The sequence below is a fragment of the Barbus barbus genome (assembly GCF_936440315.1).
Source record: "Barbus barbus genome assembly, chromosome: 10".
NCBI classification, from domain to species: domain Eukaryota; kingdom Metazoa; phylum Chordata; class Actinopteri; order Cypriniformes; family Cyprinidae; genus Barbus; species Barbus barbus.
This window is the reverse complement of record NC_136738.1, coordinates 15329923-15350434: the sequence shown is the minus strand read 5'-3', so window position 1 is coordinate 15350434 and position 20512 is coordinate 15329923. Positions and strand designations below refer to the sequence as shown.

At 37.3% G+C, this 20512-nt stretch overlaps 2 protein-coding genes across 4 annotated transcripts; both read left to right on the top strand.

Annotated features, from left to right (window-relative positions):
- The first annotated feature begins 2543 nt into the window (after positions 1-2543).
- LOC306876070 (putative methyltransferase) lies at positions 2544-16159 on the top strand. Of its 3 annotated transcripts, none has more exons than XM_079426983.1 (7): positions 2544-2767; positions 3095-3244; positions 3799-3959; positions 4159-4372; positions 4620-4720; positions 4992-5129; positions 15766-16159. In XM_079426983.1, the coding sequence occupies exons 2-7, from the start codon at positions 3134-3136 to the stop codon at positions 15854-15856; spliced, it is 816 nt and encodes a 271-aa protein (XP_079283109.1). In that variant the 5' UTR covers positions 2544-2767; positions 3095-3133; the 3' UTR covers positions 15857-16159. The 3 variants fall into 3 exon arrangements, with proteins under 3 accessions (XP_079283109.1, XP_079283107.1, XP_079283108.1); XM_079426981.1 differs by having other exon boundaries at positions 3087-3244; XM_079426982.1 differs by having other exon boundaries at positions 3084-3244.
- LOC306876069 (putative methyltransferase) lies at positions 16084-20263 on the top strand. Its single transcript, XM_079426980.1, has 6 exons — positions 16084-16983; positions 17083-17243; positions 18208-18421; positions 19135-19238; positions 19634-19771; positions 19874-20263. Exons 1-6 carry the CDS (start codon positions 16873-16875, stop codon positions 19968-19970), a joined length of 825 nt encoding a protein of 274 aa, XP_079283106.1. The 5' UTR covers positions 16084-16872; the 3' UTR covers positions 19971-20263.
- The last annotated feature ends 249 nt before the right edge of the window (positions 20264-20512 follow it).

The window sequence follows — 20512 nt, the reverse complement described above, 5'->3', positions numbered from 1 at the left end:
CTCACCTGTTCCCCACTCATATTGGTCTGAAAAGGTAAAGAGGTGTTTCAGGTCTCGGGAGACTAGCGTAAATTGACCTACAGCGCCATCTGCTCTTTTGGAAAAGAAAGTTGCTCAATTGCACATATGAGAAAATCTGCCCGCACTAGTGTGAGAAAATCAGCCTGTCGCATTTGTGAGAAAATCAAGGCAAGGCAAGGCAAGTTTATTTATATAGCACATTTCATACACAGTGGTAATTCAAAGTGCTTTACATAAAAGAAAGTGAAATAGACATTAAAATCAATAAAAACATGGAAATAAAAATAATAAAAACAAGGAATTTTAAAATTATATAGAAAATGATTTAAAATAAATTTAAAGAAAATGATTGTACATAAAAATTATTGCAGTCAGTTCGGACATATAGCACAGTGCTCATTCAACAAATGCACAGTTAAACAGATGAGTTTTGAGTCTTGATTTAAATGTGGCTAATGTTTTAGCACATCTGATCTCTTCTGGAAGCTGGTTCCAACTGCGGGCCGCATGATAGCTAAAAGCAGACTCCCCTTGTTTTGTGTGAACCCTTGGTATTTCTAACTGACTCGATCCTAATGATCTGAGTGGTCTGTTCGGTTTATATTCAGTGAGCATATCAGCAATATATTTAGGTCCTAGGCCATTGAGTGACTTATAAACGAGTAAAAGTACTTTAAAATCAATCCTAAATGTAACTGGAAGCCAGTGTAAGGACCTGAGGACTGGTGTGATATGCTCAGATTTTCTGGTTCTAGTCAGAATCCTGGCAGCAGCATTCTGGATGAGCTGCAGCTGTCTAATGGTCTTCTTGGGGAGGCCGGTGAGGAGACCATTACAGTAATCCACCCTGCTGGTGATAAAGGCATGAACAAGTTTCTCCAAGTCTTGATTGGAAACAAAACATCTAATTCTTGCAATATTTTTGAGATGATAGTATGCTGATTTAGTTACTGCTTTGACATGACTACTGAAACTAAGGTCTGTCTCCAGAATCACCCCAAGATTTCTGACTTGATTTTTAGTTGTTTGACCCCTAGAGTCAAGGTATGCATTCACCTTGAGAACTTCATCTTTGTTTCCAAATGCAATGACTTCAGTTTTCTCCTTGTTTAACTGAAGAAAGTTCTGGCACATCCAACTGTTAATTTCATCAATGCATTGGCAGAGGGAGTCAATGGGGCTGTAGTCATTTGGAGATAAGGCTAGGTAAATCTGGGTATCATTAGCATAGCTGTGATAGGCAATTTGGTTCTTCCTCATTATCTGACTTAGTGGGAGCATATACAGGTTAAACAAGAGCGGTGCAAGAATTGAGCCTTGTGGGACTCCACATGTCATGGCCGTCCACTTAGACTTATGCTCTCCTATACTCACATAATAACCTCTCCCTTCTAAGTATGATCTGAACCATATGAGTGCCATCCCAGAAAGCCCAACCCAGTTTTCCAGTCTCTCTAGAAGTATGTTATGATCGACAGTGTCAAACGCAGCACTAAGATCTAGTAGTACCAGCACTGATATTTTGCCAGAATCAGAATTGACGCGAATATCATTTATTATCTTAATGAGTGCTGTCTCTGTGCTGTGATGTGCTCGGAAACCAGATTGAAAATTGTCCAGGTATCCATTTGACTTTAAGTAGTTGTTCAGCTGATTAGAAACTACCTTTTCAATAATCTTACATATGAAAGGAAGATTTGATATGGGTCTATAGTTGCTCAAGATGGTGTTATCAAGATTGCGCTTCTTCAGAAGGGGCTTAACTACTGCAGTTTTAAGGGAGTTTGGAAAAGTCCCAGAAAGAAGTGAGGCGTTCACCACTTCTAAGAGATCAGCTTCTAAACAGTTAAGCACATTTTTGAAAAAGGATGTGGGAAGTGTGTCAAGATAGCAGGTTGAAGATTTAAGGTGCTGTACTATTTCTTCCAAAATTTTGTTGTCAATTTCTTTAAAAACACACAAAGTCACTTCTTTTTTAAATTGCGGTCGAATCTGTGTGACCTCTGCATAACTTGAGGATGTGCCAATCTCCTTTCTGATATTATTGATCTTCTCAGAAAAGAAGGAAGCAAACTCATTGCATTTGCTGTCGGAGAGCATTTCACTGGGAATCTGACTTGGGGCGTTTGTCAGTCTCTCAACAGTCGCAAAAAGAGTGCGGGTGTTGTTTAAGTTACTGTTTATAAGGTTTAAAATCAAGCCAAGTTTCCTCATAAAAAGGCAAATGATCTCACAGTTGTAACACACAATACATATATTTGTCCATACCTCTGCATTTTCTCACAAAGAGTTTTGTATTTGAAAATCACTTTGCGTTTGTTTGTTTTGAAAGTCGAGATTTTCTTTGCTAAGCAGATTGTGTTTATTTGCAAAACACTGGATTTGTTTGATGAATATTGGCACAAAAATCGCTCCATACAATAGCCTATTATTTTTTAACCTTTTTCAGTTTTGGCTACATGCAAAATCGTTTCAGTAGCCTAGTGCTGGAACCAAAAGCTCATTCTCGCGATACTGTTTCTGATACCGGATAAAGTAAATATCAAATATGGCGACGTTCGTAACACTGCAAGGTTTTATTACAATTTACATGCTGTTATTTTAATAAATGAGTCCAGCTGAGGCCCGATTACTTTCTTCAAACCCGATTTAACGGACAGCAGCTTTATTTTTTTTAATTCAACGCGGTATTTCATTTTCACGCACAGACAACAAACTGAGCACAGCTCGCTTCTCCTCCATCCCTGTGAGTTACCATGAAAACACACCTGACACGTCACGGATGAAATGTTTCATAGCTTTATTTATATTTTAAAAAACGCGCTCTCTTTTACGCTTTTAGATTTAGCCTACTTCATTAAAAACGGCACCAAATGCAAACTGCACATTTTCGATCTTTTTTGACTTAGTGTTTGATTCATGGACAAGAATACAAATTCGCGGAAATGACTCGTAAAGTCATAGTAGTATGCTATTTTGTTCCCTCCAAAGCAGTACAGTAACTGTTTTGTCCTGCCTCTTGCCTGTGTTTGTAATGAGCAGTAATAATTAACTCTTATCAGTAGACGTGCAGACATTTCCTCTGAAGATTTCCTCTGAAGTCACAGTAAAGATGGCGGAACGAATGTTTGAAGAGAAACAGCATGCCTTCCTCTATCAACAATATCGATTTGATCCACCAGATGAGCTGAAGGCACTTATCCTTCAGTATCTGGACAAAAAGGTAAGACCTGTCGTGTTACGATTAGTGTACGTTTCGAGCGCAACAAAATGTCCACAGTTCACGTCCACAGACGTCGTGTGCACGACAGCTGAATCACTGCATGTTGGTTTGATAACTGTGTGTGAGACCCTTCCAAAATATTGAGCACATACATTGTTAAACTATTTTAATATATTGTGATAATAATGACAGTAAACTTAAGAACATACTAATGTGGTTATAGTTATTTATAGGCTACTACTAATAAAAAATATAGAACTATAAATTATTACAATATAAAATTAATGTTGATCGTATAAGATAACACAGTGGGGTTTATTGGCATTTTACCATGTCTAATATATCATTGGTAACACTATGGTACTGTTTCTGTTATCACCAGAGGCCAGTCATAAGTGCAAATTTTGCAAACTTAACGCCTCCGAAGTCACACAAAAAGAACTGGTGTTACATAACCTATGCCAATAATTATTTACTGTATATTATTTAATGTGTGAAAAAATAATAATAAGCTATTCTCTCATATAATGTTTAATGGTAAACATGCTTCACAGAAAGGCAAGCCCCATCAGCTGGCTGTGGATTTGGGCTGTGGAACGGGGCAGAACTCTCGTGCCCTGACGGCATATTTTGAGCAGGTAGTGGGCATTGACGTCAGTGAATCTCAAGTGGAACAGGCGAGAGCAGTGCCAGGGTTAACTAACCTCAGCTACAGGTCAGTAATGCATGGTTCTACCCTTCCTTAAAAAAAAAAAAAAATCTTATAATAATGTTAAAGATATGGAACAATGTACCCTTATACCTCTGTATAAGTTTAAAGACCAAATTAGTTCTTTTGAGAAACAACATTGTGCAATAAAGTGCTGACAGATTGCTGTGGTCTCGTCCCTATCATGTTTATCATTAAATGACAGAGTAGGCACAGCAGAGGAGCTCCCATTTCCAGATGGATCAGTGGACCTGCTGACAGCTGCGTCTGCAGCTCATTGGTTTGATGCCGAACGTTTCATAAAGGAGGCTACACGTGTCCTGAAGCCACGTGGCTGCTTGGCTCTCTTTGGCTATGGAGACAGTATGAAAATGCACTATGAATCATGCGGTGATCGACTTAATAACATCTATGACGAAGTAAGCCTTTTCCATATGTGTATATATATATATATATATATATATATATATATATATATATATCAATGAAACAAGAGTATCTAGAGAGCAGGTTTAGTTAATCGGCACTGTTTAATATGTAAATGCCAAAGCTTCAGCTTACTGAATGCATGTTTATCAACTTTAACTTTTGCAAGCCATTTCACTAAAGGTTAAATATGCTCAGAATAACTGCTAACTGCACGCTTATATTAATTTATCCTGCTAGGTAAAGCAAATACTGCTGCCTTATACAAGCAGTAAGGTAACTGGGGCCAACAGCAAGCTAAAGGACTTGTTTGAAGCCATACCCTTCCCAGATAAAGAGAGGTAAACCAGAGCACTGCACTCACTGTAATGAATAATTAACCATCTGTGTCAATGAGCCTCTACACAAATCTGCTTGTCACATTTTCTTTCTTTTGTATTGGTACATTTGTGTGTAAATAAAACATTATATTTAGTTTATTCATTATTTAAAAAAAAGAATAATTCTAAAAGCATTATATTTTACATGTTTTGTTTTAAATAATGCCATCACTGACATGAGTTGCAGTTGTAGATTCTAACAATATTTTAAATATGCTTCTGTCTTTGTAAGGATTGAAATAATTCCAATAAAGCTGCAGCTGAGCATCAAGAATGTAATTGGTTTTATTCAGACATTCTCCATGTACCAAGCCTATCTGAGAGCCGATCCAAGCGCTGCAACCGCGCTGCTGGAGAGAACAACATCACGGTAATTACATCTTTCTGAGAAACTTCAACACTTCAGGTGCTTTTACTGTCGTGCAACAGAGAAAGCCTAGTGTCCAAAATTTGATTTATTGCCCCCTCATAAAAATCCCATCCCCCACCCCTCCCTCCCACCCATAACTGGACACCTGTTCGGAAATGTTGTAGTCTAACATTACAAGTTAAATAATATTGAGCGGACTTATCTTACCGTGGTGTGAAATAAAAAAATATCAGACCATTAAGTAAGAGTATAAGATACTTGTCAAAATATTGTAACATTACAATTTAAAAGCTAGCTTTTGTCACAAGTTAGAAAAGAAAAGAAGGGAAAAAGAACCGCGCATCTAAAAATAAATGAATATCAGGAGGGCGATCATTAAAACAACAGCACACAGCAGTAGTCAAAATCTACGTTGTAGTCTATCATTACAGTAAAGTTAGCTAGCGTTTGTCACAAGTTAGAAAAGTTAAACAAAATAAAAAGAACCGAGCATTTTAATCCTATCTCTCTGTATGGGAGAGCTGTGAGAAAAAGATATTGGATTTAAGGACAACAACACAACAAATAAACGATTTTAACAGGTCACGAGAACATATCACAATATGTGTACCCACAATATATTCTGTTGGTTAAAAATAATTTAAATAAGACTCCTATTAATGAACCCCTTACATTTTTTTTTTCAAGAGAAAAAAATTCTTCCTCCTTGTGCAAGCGTCACCATTCTTCGAATGAGAAGTTTACAAAAATTGTGGTTAGTTTAAGCTGGAAAAAGTTCTCGCTCTCTCTTTCCCTCCGCGAGCATGTGTGTCAGGGGGACGTTGTCACCCGATACCTCATCCCCTGCTTAACAGCATCCCACAGGAAAATGTACCTGATTTTATCGCCAAAATTAAATTCTCTCCAAATTTGATTGTAGAAGTATGTCCAGTTTATGGCGGTTAAAAGCAGGTAGGCGCATTCGGATGTATAGTCCTCGTAAAAATCCAAAACGTAGAGTTTCACAGTCTGCAATGACGTGTCAAACACAAATCTACCCACACGATCATCAGACACTGGGAAACCTTGTTTCACAAAATCTTCATGAACAATCTTCGTCAGACGGAGCGTGTCTTCGTCCGTTTCAACAGGACTTCATGGCGGTGTTATAGACATTGCTCTTGTTTCAGGTGCGGCAGAGGCTGTTGTAACAATGTAAAAAACCTTATTTAAATACCGAATTCTGAATGTAGGTGTGTCAAAGGAAAGTACCGCCTTCAATGGCGTGATATTATCTCTTAAATTATTACATCATTTATAATAATAGTAGTTCGTGAAAACCTCTGATAGTTTTTAATATTTTTAATTTCCATTTTCTAAAAAGAAAACAGACGGAATACGAGCGTAGACGGAAATGGGTCTCGTATCTGATATCTAAACTAGGATAGTGTTAATAATATAATGTAAATGTCTTAAATGAAGACGACAGGTTGAAGCCATGTTTTATTAAATCAAGCAAATTCACAGAAATATGGGCAAAGAGCCCTCTAACATGACAGCAAAAAACTAGGAAGCAAAGCGTAAGGCCTAACAATTACTGTTAGATGGGGAAAATACAACAAGGGTGGTAAACAAATTCAAACAGAAAGATCGCGTAATGTCATGGCATTGTTCTGGTTTCAAAGCGTAGGCCTATGAAAAAACCGTTCGCCCAAGAAAACTGTAACTTTGTCGTAAAAATACATATAAGCATCGCGCCTGACACTTTTGTAACTGACTAAAAACTAATATTCAAACATTTGCGATTGTGAAAAATGAAGAGATGTTAAAAACTGTCCCCGCATGTTTACTTAAAGAAGAACAGACAGTTGTACCTGTTTCCTGGAACAAAACTAAAAGGGGGACGCCTAAAACACAACGACTGTATAAAACGGTCTGAATCATCGCTTTCGCTTAAAACAACAGTGATTTATTAAAGTCACGTTTAGAGCCACGTACACAGAAAATTGTGTTTCTACACCATCTTCAACCTGTAATGTGTAACTTTATGTGTTCTAAATGAAATAGATGTACATGTAAGGTTGAAATAGTAAGATTGAGGCCTTGTGTCTCGCGGCCGCTTTGTAGAAGCTCTACAGTATATCAGTTTAAACATTCTCTTGACTTTCATTTAATTATCTTATACTACATTTGTTCATGTTTTCCTGTGAACACTGGCTGCATATTTGACCAAAATCTGAGAATGGTCTTCATCTAAAAACAAACAATGACAAAGGTATACAGCTAGCGGGGCAGACCGTCAAAATCAACACTAAAACTAAAAACATTAAATATATTTAGAAGAGAGGATTTCAGTATTAGGTATTTGTTATACTGATACATATTTCTGTTGTACAAACATAATTTCCTGTATAAAAGACTACGTCTGTGACCTTTTCAAAGGGGATGTAGTTTAATGTCATGGTCCTTAATTGTGATCACATTACAACAAGTTGACATAGTCCCTCTACCAAATCTGCCAAAAGTGGACAAAACTGAGAAATTTAGCAAGCGGCAGATGCTTATGCTTATGACTGAAAGGTAATACGCATAGGCCTAATATTTAATAGCAAACGGAAGCGTTGAAAGAAAGGAGTCGTTGGTATGACAAATAAAATGTGAATATCGTCATCAGCTATCTTGAATAAGAGGTCTAAATCTAGTGACGTAAATAAAAAAAAAAGTCATTTATAATTCAACGTTACACAAATGCCCACGAGCAGAATTGTTTGTATTCATATGGCAATTTTCTTAGTGGTTTGGTCATGAGTTCTCACAAAATTCCTTTATATTTTTGTCTGTAGCCTTTTCAAGAGCGTGTACAACCTTCAGACTTTACTGAATGTGTAGCTTTGAGCTCGATGGCGAGATATGTTTCGGTTGTATGTGTAAATTAGATTAGATTAGATTAGATTAGATTAGATTCAACTTTATTGTCATTGCACATGTAAGGTACAGGGCAACGAAATGCAGTTAGCATCTAACCAGAAGTGCAATAAGCAGAGGTACAGGATATACAGTGCCTACAATATGTTACATATGTACAGAAATATACAGATAAGGCAGTAGTACTATGGACATAATTTACAAGTTTTTAAATACTATCAGTATGATATACAGATGGGTGATATGAACATACTATACAGATGGGTTGTGCAGTAAATGTATGTACACTATGAGCAAAAACTATGAAAATAATTACAAATGGATATGAATAAGCTATAAATTAAGATATATAAACACTAGTGCAATGAACATTGAAAGTGCATAGAAATAAAAATTTACAGTACATAGTACTCAGTGTAGATTGGTTGTTTTTTTGTTTTGTTTTTTTAATCGATTTAATGATGGGGAGGGGTGAAGAGTTTGTAGTGGTGTGTGAGGGGGGTATCATTGAGCAGAGTTTAGTAGGGAAACAGCTGTAGGGAAAAAGTTGTTCCTGAGTCTGCTTGTCCTTGTTCGGAGGCTCCTGAAGCGCCTCCCAGAGGGCAGTAAGTTAAACAGTCTATGGTCAGGGTGAGAGGAGTCCTTAAGAATGCCGCGAGCTCGACGTAAACAGCGTTTTCTCTGGACGTCCTCAATGGCAGGGAGTGGTGTCCCTGTGATGCGTTGGGCGGTTTTCACCACCCTCTGTAGTGCCTTGCGGTCAGCAGCTGAGCAGTTCCCATACCAGACTGTGATGCAGTTGGTCAGGATGCTTTCAATTGCACACCGGTAGAAGTTCCGCTGGATGATTGGAGACAGGTGGTTCTTCTTCAGTGTCCTAAGGAAGAAGAGGCGTTGGTGAGCCTTCTTGACTAGGCTGGATGTGTTGGTGGTCCAGGTCAGGTCCTCCGAGATGTGGGTTCCCAGGAACTTGAAGCTGGAGACACGTTCAACAACCATCCCGTTAATGTGGATGGGGTCATGCGTTCCACTTTTCTTCTTCCTGAAGTCCACAATGAGTTCCTTTGTCTTGCTGGTGTTGAGGAGCAGGCTATTGTCAGCACACCATGCAGCCAGGTGCTGTACCTCCTCCCTGTAGGCAGTCTCATCGTTGTCTCTGATGAGGCCAATCACTGTGGTGTCGTCAGCAAACTTGATGATGGAGTTGGATCCATGCACAGGCCTGCAGTCATTGGAAGTAGAGAAATGGGCTCAGCACACAGCCCTGTGGTATGCCGGTGTTGAGTGTGATGGTGGTGGAGCAGGTGAGGCCTGACCTAACATGCTGAGGTCTGTTGGTCAGAAAGTCCATAATCCAGCTGCAAAGGGAGGTGTTAACACCCAAGTCTCCAAGTTTAGTGGTCAGCTTGGAGGGAATGACGGTGTTGAATGCTGAGCTGAAATCAACAAATAATATCCGTGCATATGTGTTGTTGTTTTCCAGGTGTGTGAGTACCGAGTGCAGTACTGTGCCTACTGCATCCTCAGTGCTTGTATTGCTTCTATAGGCAAATTGGTGTGGGTCCAGTGTGGGTGGGAGGCAGTTCTTGAGGTGTGCCAGGACCAGTCGCTCAAAGCACTTCATAACAATGGGTGTGAGTGCTACGGGGCGGTAGTCATTCAGGCACGTTGGGGAGGAGTGTTTCGGCACTGGCACAATGGATGTCGACTTAAAGCATGTTGGCACCATTGCCTGGGTGAGTGACAGGTTGAAAATGTCTGTGAAGACCCCTGCGAGCTGCTCTGCACATGTCCTGAGCACACGTCCAGGAATGCCATCGGGGCCAGCAGCCTTGTATGCGTTGATCTGGCTCAATGCTGTGCAGACATCTGTGGAGGTGAGTTTGAGGGTCTGATGGTCTCCTGAGAGTGTGATCTTGGTGGCTGTCTCCTTGTTGTTGTTGTCAAAGCGAGCATAAAAGTCATTTAGCTCGTTAAGGAAGGAGACGTCTGTGACCGTTGGAGTGGAGTTGCATGGCTTGTAGTCACTGATGACCTGGATGCCCTGCCACATGCGCCGGGGGTCAGAGTTGGAAAAATGCTCCTCTACCTTTAGCTTGGCCTTCTTGATGCCCCTCTTCAGGTTAGCCCTGGATATGCTGTAGGCCTGAGCATCATCTGATCTGAAAGCAGTGTTGCGGGCTTTCAGCAAGAGCCACACTTCCTTGTTCATCCATGGCTTCTGATTAGGGTACGTTGTGATCTGTTTCTCTGTTGTGACACTGTCAATGGAGGTATTGATGTAGTCCAGTACAGAGGTGGTATAGATGTCAATGTCCGTGTGAGAGCCACTGGCAGCCTGAGAAGCAAACATACTCCAGTCCGTGTGTTGAAACTTGTCCTGAAGTACAGACTCTGCTCCCATTGGCCACACTTTGATGGTCTTCACTGATGGCTTCACACGGTTGATGAGGGGTGAATACTTGGGGGTGAGAAACAAAGAAAGGTGATCAGACTGTCCGAGGTGGGGGAGGGGAGTCGTGATGTAAGCTCCTGCGATGTTTGTGTAAACATGATCCAAAGTTTTTTCTCCTCTAGTGTGGCAGGAGACATGCTGATGGAATTTGGGGAGCACTGTCTTTAAGTTGGAGTGATTAAAATCACCCGCAACAATAAATGCAGCTTCCGGGTGTACAGTCTGTTGTTTACTAATGGCCGCATGCAGTTCGTTCATAGCAAGCTTGGCATTAGCATCCGGGGGAATATAGGCTGCAGTTATAATGGTGGAAGTGAACTCCCGCGGCAGATAGAAAGGTCTACACTTAATCATGAGAAACTCTAGGTTAGGTGAGCAGTGTTTTCCAACAATGTCAGAGTTTTGTTTACATAAATGCACAATCCTCCGCCTCTGGTCTTGCCGGAGTCATCTGCCGTTCTATCTGCTCGGAGCGTGTAGCGTCCGGTTAGATCAATAGCATTATTGGGTATGTCGCTATGTAGCCATGTTTCAGTGAAAACCATGACATTGCAGTCCAAAAGTTTCTTACTATGGGTGATGCGAAGTCGTATCTCATCCATTTTGTTCACCAATGACCGCACATTAGCGAGGAAAATGCTGGGTAAAGAGAGCCGGTGTGGTGTTAGCTTTAGCTTAGCTCTTAGTCCTCCACGCTTCCCCCGCCTTTGTTTACGATCTCGGTGCCGCCTGTGAGCACTTCCGCCCGGCCGAGCAGAGTGCGTTGCCTCGGGTGTTCTGGAGATCTCCGGGATGAGTCGATGATTGGTTATAAGATTGTTGGAAAAGAGCAGACCGATATCCAAAAGCTCCTGTCGGGTGTATGATGTTAAGGCAAAGCTGTTCAGTGAGAACAGACCCGAGATGAGCAGGAAAAATACTGCAAAATTGCAAAAACTGGTGAGACGCTGAGCCTCGCGATGTGTTCGCGCCGCCATCTTGGTCATCTAAATCAGCAAGACTTATCATATAATTGTCTTAAAAAGTAATACCGACTTAGTCAAACGCTCTCAAGTAGAGAGTAATTTTCTGAACTTTCATTTATTTCTATAAACATTGAATGCTGACGGCTCTTAGAGAGAGAGAAGGCCTCACCTAAAGGCATATGCAGTCCAACAAACAAAATGTGTACAGCGTCATCCGTAACACTAACCCTAAGTCACAGTAGATCGAGAGAGGTTTTTCTGTATTCTGTATGCATTATGACAATTTTCTTAAATGATGTGTACACTTTTTGAGAAACTAGACCTCTAGGAATTTACAACTGTGCCTCCATAGAACTTGTTTGGATATTATCTTTGGGTCTGTATAGGGGAAAACATGGACAATAAGGTTTGTTCTATATCTACTCTATATCTATGCGAGTACACACTAATAATAATAATAATAATAAACAGTTGAAACAAGCTCGGCTGATACATCTCCTTATTTTCATGTTGGATGGTGAAATTTCCACATTCTGATGAATTAGAAAAAGTATTAGAAAGACACGAAACCGTGGTACTCGTGCAAAAATATTATTCAAAATAAAAATATATAAAATTGAATAAAATATGATGAATGAATGTGAAATGTGGTTTCTTTGTTCGGTTAAGAAGGTTGATCTATTGGAACTTAGAAAATAAGAGCAAATAATTTAAAGAGTAAATAAATAAGTGGGTGGGTATGTGTGTGTGTGTGTGTGGGTATGTGTGTGTGTGGGTGTGATGATCTGTTTGGAGTTGGCATTCGCTATTTTTAAAACCTTTGTCAACGTGATTTATTTTGTAATATCATGTGTGACCTTATATTTACTAGGAATTTAATCTTTGTAAAAATAAGAAAAGTAATAAATTAAAATGATATAGATTTATGAGACTTGTGAACCGTTAACACTTAACAACAGTATTACCACTACTAATAAGCAGTCTTAACAACAAAAGCATATGTATTTTGCCCCCCAAGTGGTTGTTTAAACAAATGGTTTAAATGACCAGAACGTTATGGGGTAGATTCCTGGTGAAGTCATAAACTCACACTTCAAAGACCAGCAGACAAGCGGTTACGTCAACATGTGGACTGTCTAAATCTATTATATTTTCAACAAAGGCTATGGTTCACCCAGATATTTATCATGCTGATAAAGGTCGGTTCAGAAAAGTACAATCATATACAACAATAAGCACCGAACTAGATCTTAGCTCTCACAGGATGTCAGATATTCAGTGATATGTCAGAGAGGAATATGCTTTGAAATAAAATAAATATCAAATTTTCTAAAAGATACAACTTAAATGAGGAATTACCAGCTAGGCGATTGACGTAAGAGATACGTCAGCTCTGTGACAAACACAAGCGCCTTCGCATTCGTTTAAAACAAATGAAATATTTTCTAGTTTTATTTTTAAACATACAGAAAGATTTTGACAACATGTTTTATTAAGTGCGTGAGGGGATTAAACTTTGAAGATTATGTTTAAAATAAGAAACTAAACATTTTTATTTTTATTTTATTTTAGAAATATTTAATTCACAGAATGGACAGCATTGTTCTCATAAAAATGTAAGGCATTTTTATTGTCACCTAGCTTGACTATTGTAAAATGTTTATTTTTATATAGTATGTTACATATAATCACATTTTATTTATTAACATCTTTAAAAGAAGAGAATGATGTGTTGTGTAAGTTCAATAAACTTAAATGCTGAATGTGTTTAAAATGTTTGATGAATGATTTGCTTTAGTAGTATGTTTTATAATGTTAATAAGCTTAATAAATATATAAAATAAATGCTAAATACGTTTAAAATGTTTGATGAATGATTTGCTTTAGTAGTATGTTTTATAATGTTAATAAGCTTAACCCTTTAAGACCGGCTGTGTCGGCGACGACACATTAAACCAAGCTGTATTCATGTTACCGTAACTCTTCAACCGTTTGCACCATCACAATAATTCAAATTGCTCCTGACAGCAGACATTATGCGCATTTCGGCAATATATGGCTTATTACGGTAATTTCTTGCGCTCCGTCGACAAATGACGGCTGATTTCCGGGAGAGCGGGGGAGGGAGAATTTGAATGAAGAGATAGGGAGCGCGGCGATTTGGATTGCATAAAATAATAAACTAAACAAACAAAAACATGGTGAAAGAGGAGTAAACAGCACAAGAGTCGATTGGGATGATTTTTGATGAGACTTTGGGAGCAGTCTGAGTGAGACTTTTTCACATGTAGTGTGTGCATCGCTATAATGAGTCCGTGCGTGTAAATATATGGGTGTATGCATGTGCACGCATTTACATGCATGTATAAATGTATGCGTGTATGAACAAAAAAGCCTCCTGAATGAAAACTGTGCAACCCAGTGTCCCAAAAATACTTGTATATATGTAATACAGTTGAATTTTGAAGTAAGAAGTGTTGGATTATTTCGATCACGATTTTTCTCTTTTTTATAAATAAAAAACAGAAAATTTATTACGTTTATTTTTTATTTTTGTGTATTTAAATTCAGTTTACAAACTCACCACACAACATTAATGGTCAAAGACTGCACTTTCTTGAAAGCCATATCTTTTCTGAAAAAAATGACACCTTGCACTTGAAAATAGCACATTCTGTTAGAATTTTACAGTCAAATAAACAAAATATGTAAAAATGACCTATTTTACCCTTAGGTTTTAAAGGGTTAATAAATATATAAAATAAATGCTAAATACGTTTAAAATGCATGATGAATGATTTGGTTTTGTAACACGCTGTCATATATAATTATATATTTATTACCACCTTCTTGAACTCTCTGGGTCTGAGGGGTTTTGGGGGACCCCTGTAGAAATTTTGTCATGTCACAAGCCAAATGCGTAGTAATACTTTGAATGTTTGACCTGTGCATAACAGCTTTTTGAATTATACTAAATGATGTTCATGAATATATAAAAACTTTACTTTTCTGTGAAACTGCTTTGCAACAATTTGTTTTAATATAGACTAGTTGTCTTTATTTTAATCAAATAAAATGTTATACTGTGAAAAAATGAATTTAAACCCCGCGGTTAATAATACCATTTTTAAAGTGAGAATGAAAGTCTAATCTGTTGTAAAGATTCTATGAGACATTTGTAGGAATTACTTTTGTTGCAAACAACCTTATGACGACTAATTTGTATTCTAATTTAGCTCTAATTCATAAAGAACGTCTCTGTAACCGCCTTGTGTTCATCAGAGGATCATTTGACTGCTTCTAATCCTTGCTTTAGAACATCATGGTTTTAGGTTTGAAAGATCTAAAACCTTATTTGTTAAAACAAAAGTCATATCATTGTTTAATCATGCATGTTGTTTAATCAAAAGTTTTTATTTGTAAAAGTCTAAATGTTTAAATGTAGGGGTTGTTTTAGTGTGTGTGTGTGTGTGTGTGTTTGTTTTTATGTGAATGTTTATGTTTTATACTATTTTTAACAGTAATATTGAATTTTACACGTGTTTTACACATACTTAACATCTTAACACGTCTGTATCAGTAAGATATTTGTCACAAATCGTCAGACACATCAGGCGGGGTCAATAAGTTGGACTTATCGATTATTTGAATTATTGCCTCTGTCAATTATTTGATCATATCTTAATAAAATAATCCTATATAGACCAGAAAATCTCTGTGTCTTGCGTTAATCAGAGGATCATTTGACTGCTTCTAATCCTTGCTTTAGAGGATCATTCCTATAGCTCAAATGGTAGAGCATGGTGCTAGCAACGCCAAGATCATGGGATCGATTCCCAGGGAAAGCAAGAGCTGATAAAATGTAAAACTGTGACTTGAATGCGGTGTAAATCGCTTTGGATAAAAGTGTCTGCTAAATGCATAAATGTAAATCATGGTTTTTTAGGTTTGAAAGATAAAAAACTATGAATCTTAACTTATTTGTTAAAACAATAGTTATATCGTTGTTTAATCATGCTGCTTTTCTTCATCTTCTAGAGATACCCTGTGTGATTCTAAAAGTTTTTATTTGTAAAAGGTTTGCATGCGACATCATAAAAGTCTAAATTTTGAATTTGAATTTTGAAAAGTGTGCATGTTTATGTGGTTTATGAGGACACATTTTATGAGGGGCAATAAATAAAATTTTGGACACATAGTGCACTAGGCTCTCTCTTGCAACATTGATTGTATAACACAAAATTAGACAGCATGTTTCTTATTAATCCCTTTATGGATCATGTTGTTTTTCTTGTCACTTATTCTGTTCCAGTATTCAAGAGGAGATTAAAGCGTCATCAACAGAGGCCAAAGTTGACTTTATAATGGAGTACTTCTGTGTGCTTGCATGTAAACCTGAGTGACACATGACTCAATCACATGACGCATCTCACCTGTACTATCATCCCAGGTGTTTAGCTACTGTAGTTCCTAGAAAAGGCTTAATCTTACTTTCTTAATCAAGTTGTTAGCAAATTTGTGGTCTTACAAACACACAATTAGTTTTTTTATAATTACACATAAAAGATTCTGAAAATATAAACCACCTAGTATTTGCATTATGCATTATGATGTTGCACAATGTTAATTAGAATTAATTTCCTCTACAACATGCAGGCTTTGATGTAATGTTGTTTAAAATAACAATAAAATCAATGCTTTTTTGCAGTTGTGTAGTTTGTTCACATGAATGGTAAAAAATTCCAATCTTGGTGTTGTAAAAACGTAAATGAATCTTTTTTTAACATCCACACTTTACATTCACATAAACCTTTTAGTCCGTAAGCTTGTTGTTCTTTAGCAGTATCAACATCATCATTATGTATTTCAATACTTTTTTTTCATGTGCTCTCTTATAATTTTGTAAGGCATATCCGTTTTCATTAACTTATCTGCTTACATCATTTCTTACGCAAAATATCTCATGATTCTCAACTAAACAGAGATGTCTTTCAAAATCAAGCTAACATTGAGACCACTTTTTTTCCATGCCCAGATATCACTGTGAATGTTTTCTTTTATGTTTTTTTGAATGTTTTATTCAGCATGACATGCTTGGAAACAGCCTGGAAACCTTTGATCACTTTCCGGTCGTTATGTTTATTAATTTTGAAAGAACTTTTAGTCCAGAGTGAATGTGAAAAATCTCTGTGTGAGGATCAAGTCCTCATTAGCAAGCTGGGCACATTACGGTTGCCTCAAAGGAATGTTTTAAACAGCTTTGTGCTATTTGAATGGTTAATACTGTCTCTCAGTGTGGGAAGAATGAAGCAAAGCCTGAAGCCTAAGGTGGCTCCTCCCCTTTACATCCTAATTTCCTCAGGCTAGTATGCTGACTGTTTAAATCCCTGCAGCTTTCTGAATTGTACAGCTGTCAAAAATGGCTGTACGTTTGTTTGAGGATAAAGAACATGCAAACTCATACTGGAAGTACCGAGTTTCTCCTTCTGAAGAGCTTATCGACAAGGTTCTACAGTTCCACAGGAGAAATGTAAGGCATTTATAACTGTTTGTTGTTTTTATATTCATCAGCCTGCCATCCATGTCTTTTCATTTACAATTGCACATATTGTTTACTGTATTTTCTCAGAAAAATTCCTCCAATGACCTGGCAGTAGATGTTGGTTGTGGGTCAGGGCAGGGAACGTTGCTCCTAGCACCTCATTTTACTCGTGTGGTCGGGATAGACATCAGTCCTGCTCAACTGGAGATGGGGAGGAAACATGTTAATGTTTCAAACATCTCTTACAGGTAGGCAAACTTGAATTGGATGTTACTACATGTGTGACAGTTTTACTTTGTGTAAATCTCCTGTTACTGTTTACCTTTCATCACCCAGACAGTATACAAACATTAACACACAACACTCATTTAGCAACAGTTTTACTACAAAAGTAAGTGTTACTCTAAAAAGTTGTGCAACTGAATATTAAGGTATTATGGTATATTTATTATGGAACTGCGCCATTATGGAATTTGTCACAATAGTCACACCATATCAAACTAATCAAGCAGAAAGATTTGTTCTTATAGAGTTCTGGTTTTCCTACATTTCATTTATTCCTGAAACATTTATTCAAAGTGACTTACAACTGATCTGCATGACTGTTGTCACAATTCAACAGCTAGAATCGGCAAACATTTTCCCATTTTCTGTGCTGATTTTGGGGGGTAATCTGCAGATTTACACCAAGAAAAATCGAGAGTGCTATCGCTACTCTAAGCTGAAAGTATTTGTCCGAAAGGCTAAAATATTTAATAAAACAATATGCAAGGGGCGGACAGGTGTATAACTTTAAATGTTTCGTATTTTACTATATTAACATTTAAATATATACATTTTCCAGAGATTTCTGAGTTCTCTGTGTGTGCATGTTTTACTTTTGAGTTTTTTAAAGCATTACATCATTATAATATTTGTTGTATTTTTTTTTAAATAAAGAAGTAAAGTGTGTCCACACAAAATGACTCTCATTAATTTATAACAGCAATGAGAGTCATTAATGTGTCAAAAAAACAAAACAAAACAAAAAAACCTGCATAATCATCAGGCACATAAAAGGTGGAGGCATGAAAATAATCTTAGTCTTGATGGACCTAAATGTCAAATATTTCTTTATTTATTTAGAGGTGAAATACTGTGATTATGCTCTTGATTCTGTTCTCTTCATGAGTTTCATCCATTCATATGCTCATGCTTCTGTTTTACACAAAGGGAGGGTCCAGCTGAAGAGCTGCCTTTTGAAGATGGCTCTGTAGATCTTGTGACGACCATGTCTGCATTCCATTGGTTTGACCGTTCACGTTTTCTTCCGGAGGCTCACAGAGTACTTAAGCCTCATGGCTGCCTCGCAATTCTCAACTACACCATGGACATGGAGCTGAGCTATGGAGACTGCTCAGAGACTTTAAACCACATCTGTAAAGAGGTGGGAATCATAACACTGGTATTTCTGACATTTTCAATTTCTATATTATTTAACTTGTAATGTTAGACTACAACATAGATTTTGACGTATCTTATTGTTTTAACTAACCTCAGATGCTTTTTTGTTTTATTTTCTAACTTTTAACAAACTCTAACTTTTCCTAAAATTGTTTTAACAACGCAAGCTCGTCTCGACTTGTAGGGATAAAACAGTCATTGCACGTTTTACGTGTATATTTGATGTTTTTTCTTGATTTGTATGTGAAAACACTTTAATAAAAACTACCCTTTATTCCATTTAACACAATTTCACCATTTAAAGTTTAAAAACACATAACAATGGCCCCCACACAAAAACACATTCAGTTATAAATTCCTTAAGATCGCTGGGATGGATGAACCGGATGGTCACTTAGATGGGTGGGGGTGTACAAACAGGTGTCCGAACAGGTTGTAAATATCTTTGTGTCACATAATCTATGAGAACATTTTAGAATTGGAAAATTATCAAAAATTATCTACATTTCTGCTCATATATGACCCATAAGTCATAATATTGTATCATTTACTTAACAAACATTACTCACAGCATTTAAGAGTACTAGACTGATTCAACTTATAGTTCACTAACTGTTTTTTCTGCAGATAGTTCAAGAAGAAACTTGACATGTTTTTAATTCTGTTACTTGTGCATATACATCTGTCTCATTACAGTTTTATGCAGCTCTGCAGCCTTTCCGGAGCCCTTACCTAAGTTCCAGCCCCTTCGAACTTTACAAGAAAACATACGACTCTCTCCAGTATCTAGTCAAAGAATGGTAAACAAATAAAAACTAGATATTCAAATATTAACTTTATAGATAATTATGTAGGTCAAGACAGTTCAAAGTGCAATCAGTCTTAGGTTTAGAAACTGAAGGTTTTATTAGGCTACTTTTAAGTAGCATTTGTTATTTTTGCGACTATAGCCTCAGTTATTGCCACATAACAAGGGCTTGTATATTTTGTATATTGGATGCTACATTATAAAATATGAAGGATTTCAATTTGAACATTTAAATGCAATTTTATTAAGTGTCCCTGGCATAATAGACTGTTGCTATCCAGGATCAAAAAAATAAATAAATGCTGTTACTTTATTGTTGTTTATAACACGGCTGGAATGTTGCATTGACCAATCAGAAGCCGGACTGCAACTGTTTTTTGTCTCTAGGCAGGACATTTTTTGGGTAAGGAAGCCCGTCTCCGTCTCTGGCTACATCGGCATGGTGAAGTCTTTCTCCACTTTCCAGACACTCTTAAAAAAAGATCCAGAAGAGGCCAGACGACTCTCACGGGACACTGAACAAAGGTATTAGACTTAGTTCTCTTACTGTATGTAATGGCTGTGTAATATACTCCTGTGTGCATCACATCATCTCTCTTTCTCTTACACTCCTTTTTTCCTGTCAAGACTGTTGCGTGCAATGGGTGTGACATCCCCGGAGACAGAAGTTATCATGGGAGTTAAATACTTCTATTTTCTAGTCTACAAGCCTGCAAATGACTGATACTTTTCATCATGTTTCATAACCATCAAATAAAAAGTAATAAAATATTTGCCTTACACATTCAGTACACATGAGATCTTAATCATTATTTTCAGAATTTAAAAAAAAAAAAAGTTAAAAAGTAGTCTACAAATTTAATTTGTCAAACTTTATTTTTTAAATTTATTTTCATTTAGGTTATTTTATTTAAGAATCCAAATAATTACAGAAGATGTGTATTCAGGTCATTGTCTCTGTGTATAAATTGCAGCCTATATGAAATGTTTGTCTGAATAAATGAACAGATGCAGACAAATACAGTCCTTTCACTGTCTCATGTACAAAGAAGCGATAGTTTCAACGTGTATATGAAAGAGCGTCCACCTGGGTGCAGTGTTGACTCAATCGTGCAGTAGTAGCCTACCTGTGAGAGAGAAGCAGGTCTACCCAGCATCCACGCAGCTGCATGTGATGACACGACCCAGCAATTCCACGGTACAGTGATTTAACACAGGCTCAATACAAAGCTTCAAAACACAAACAGAAACAACGGAAACTGAGAG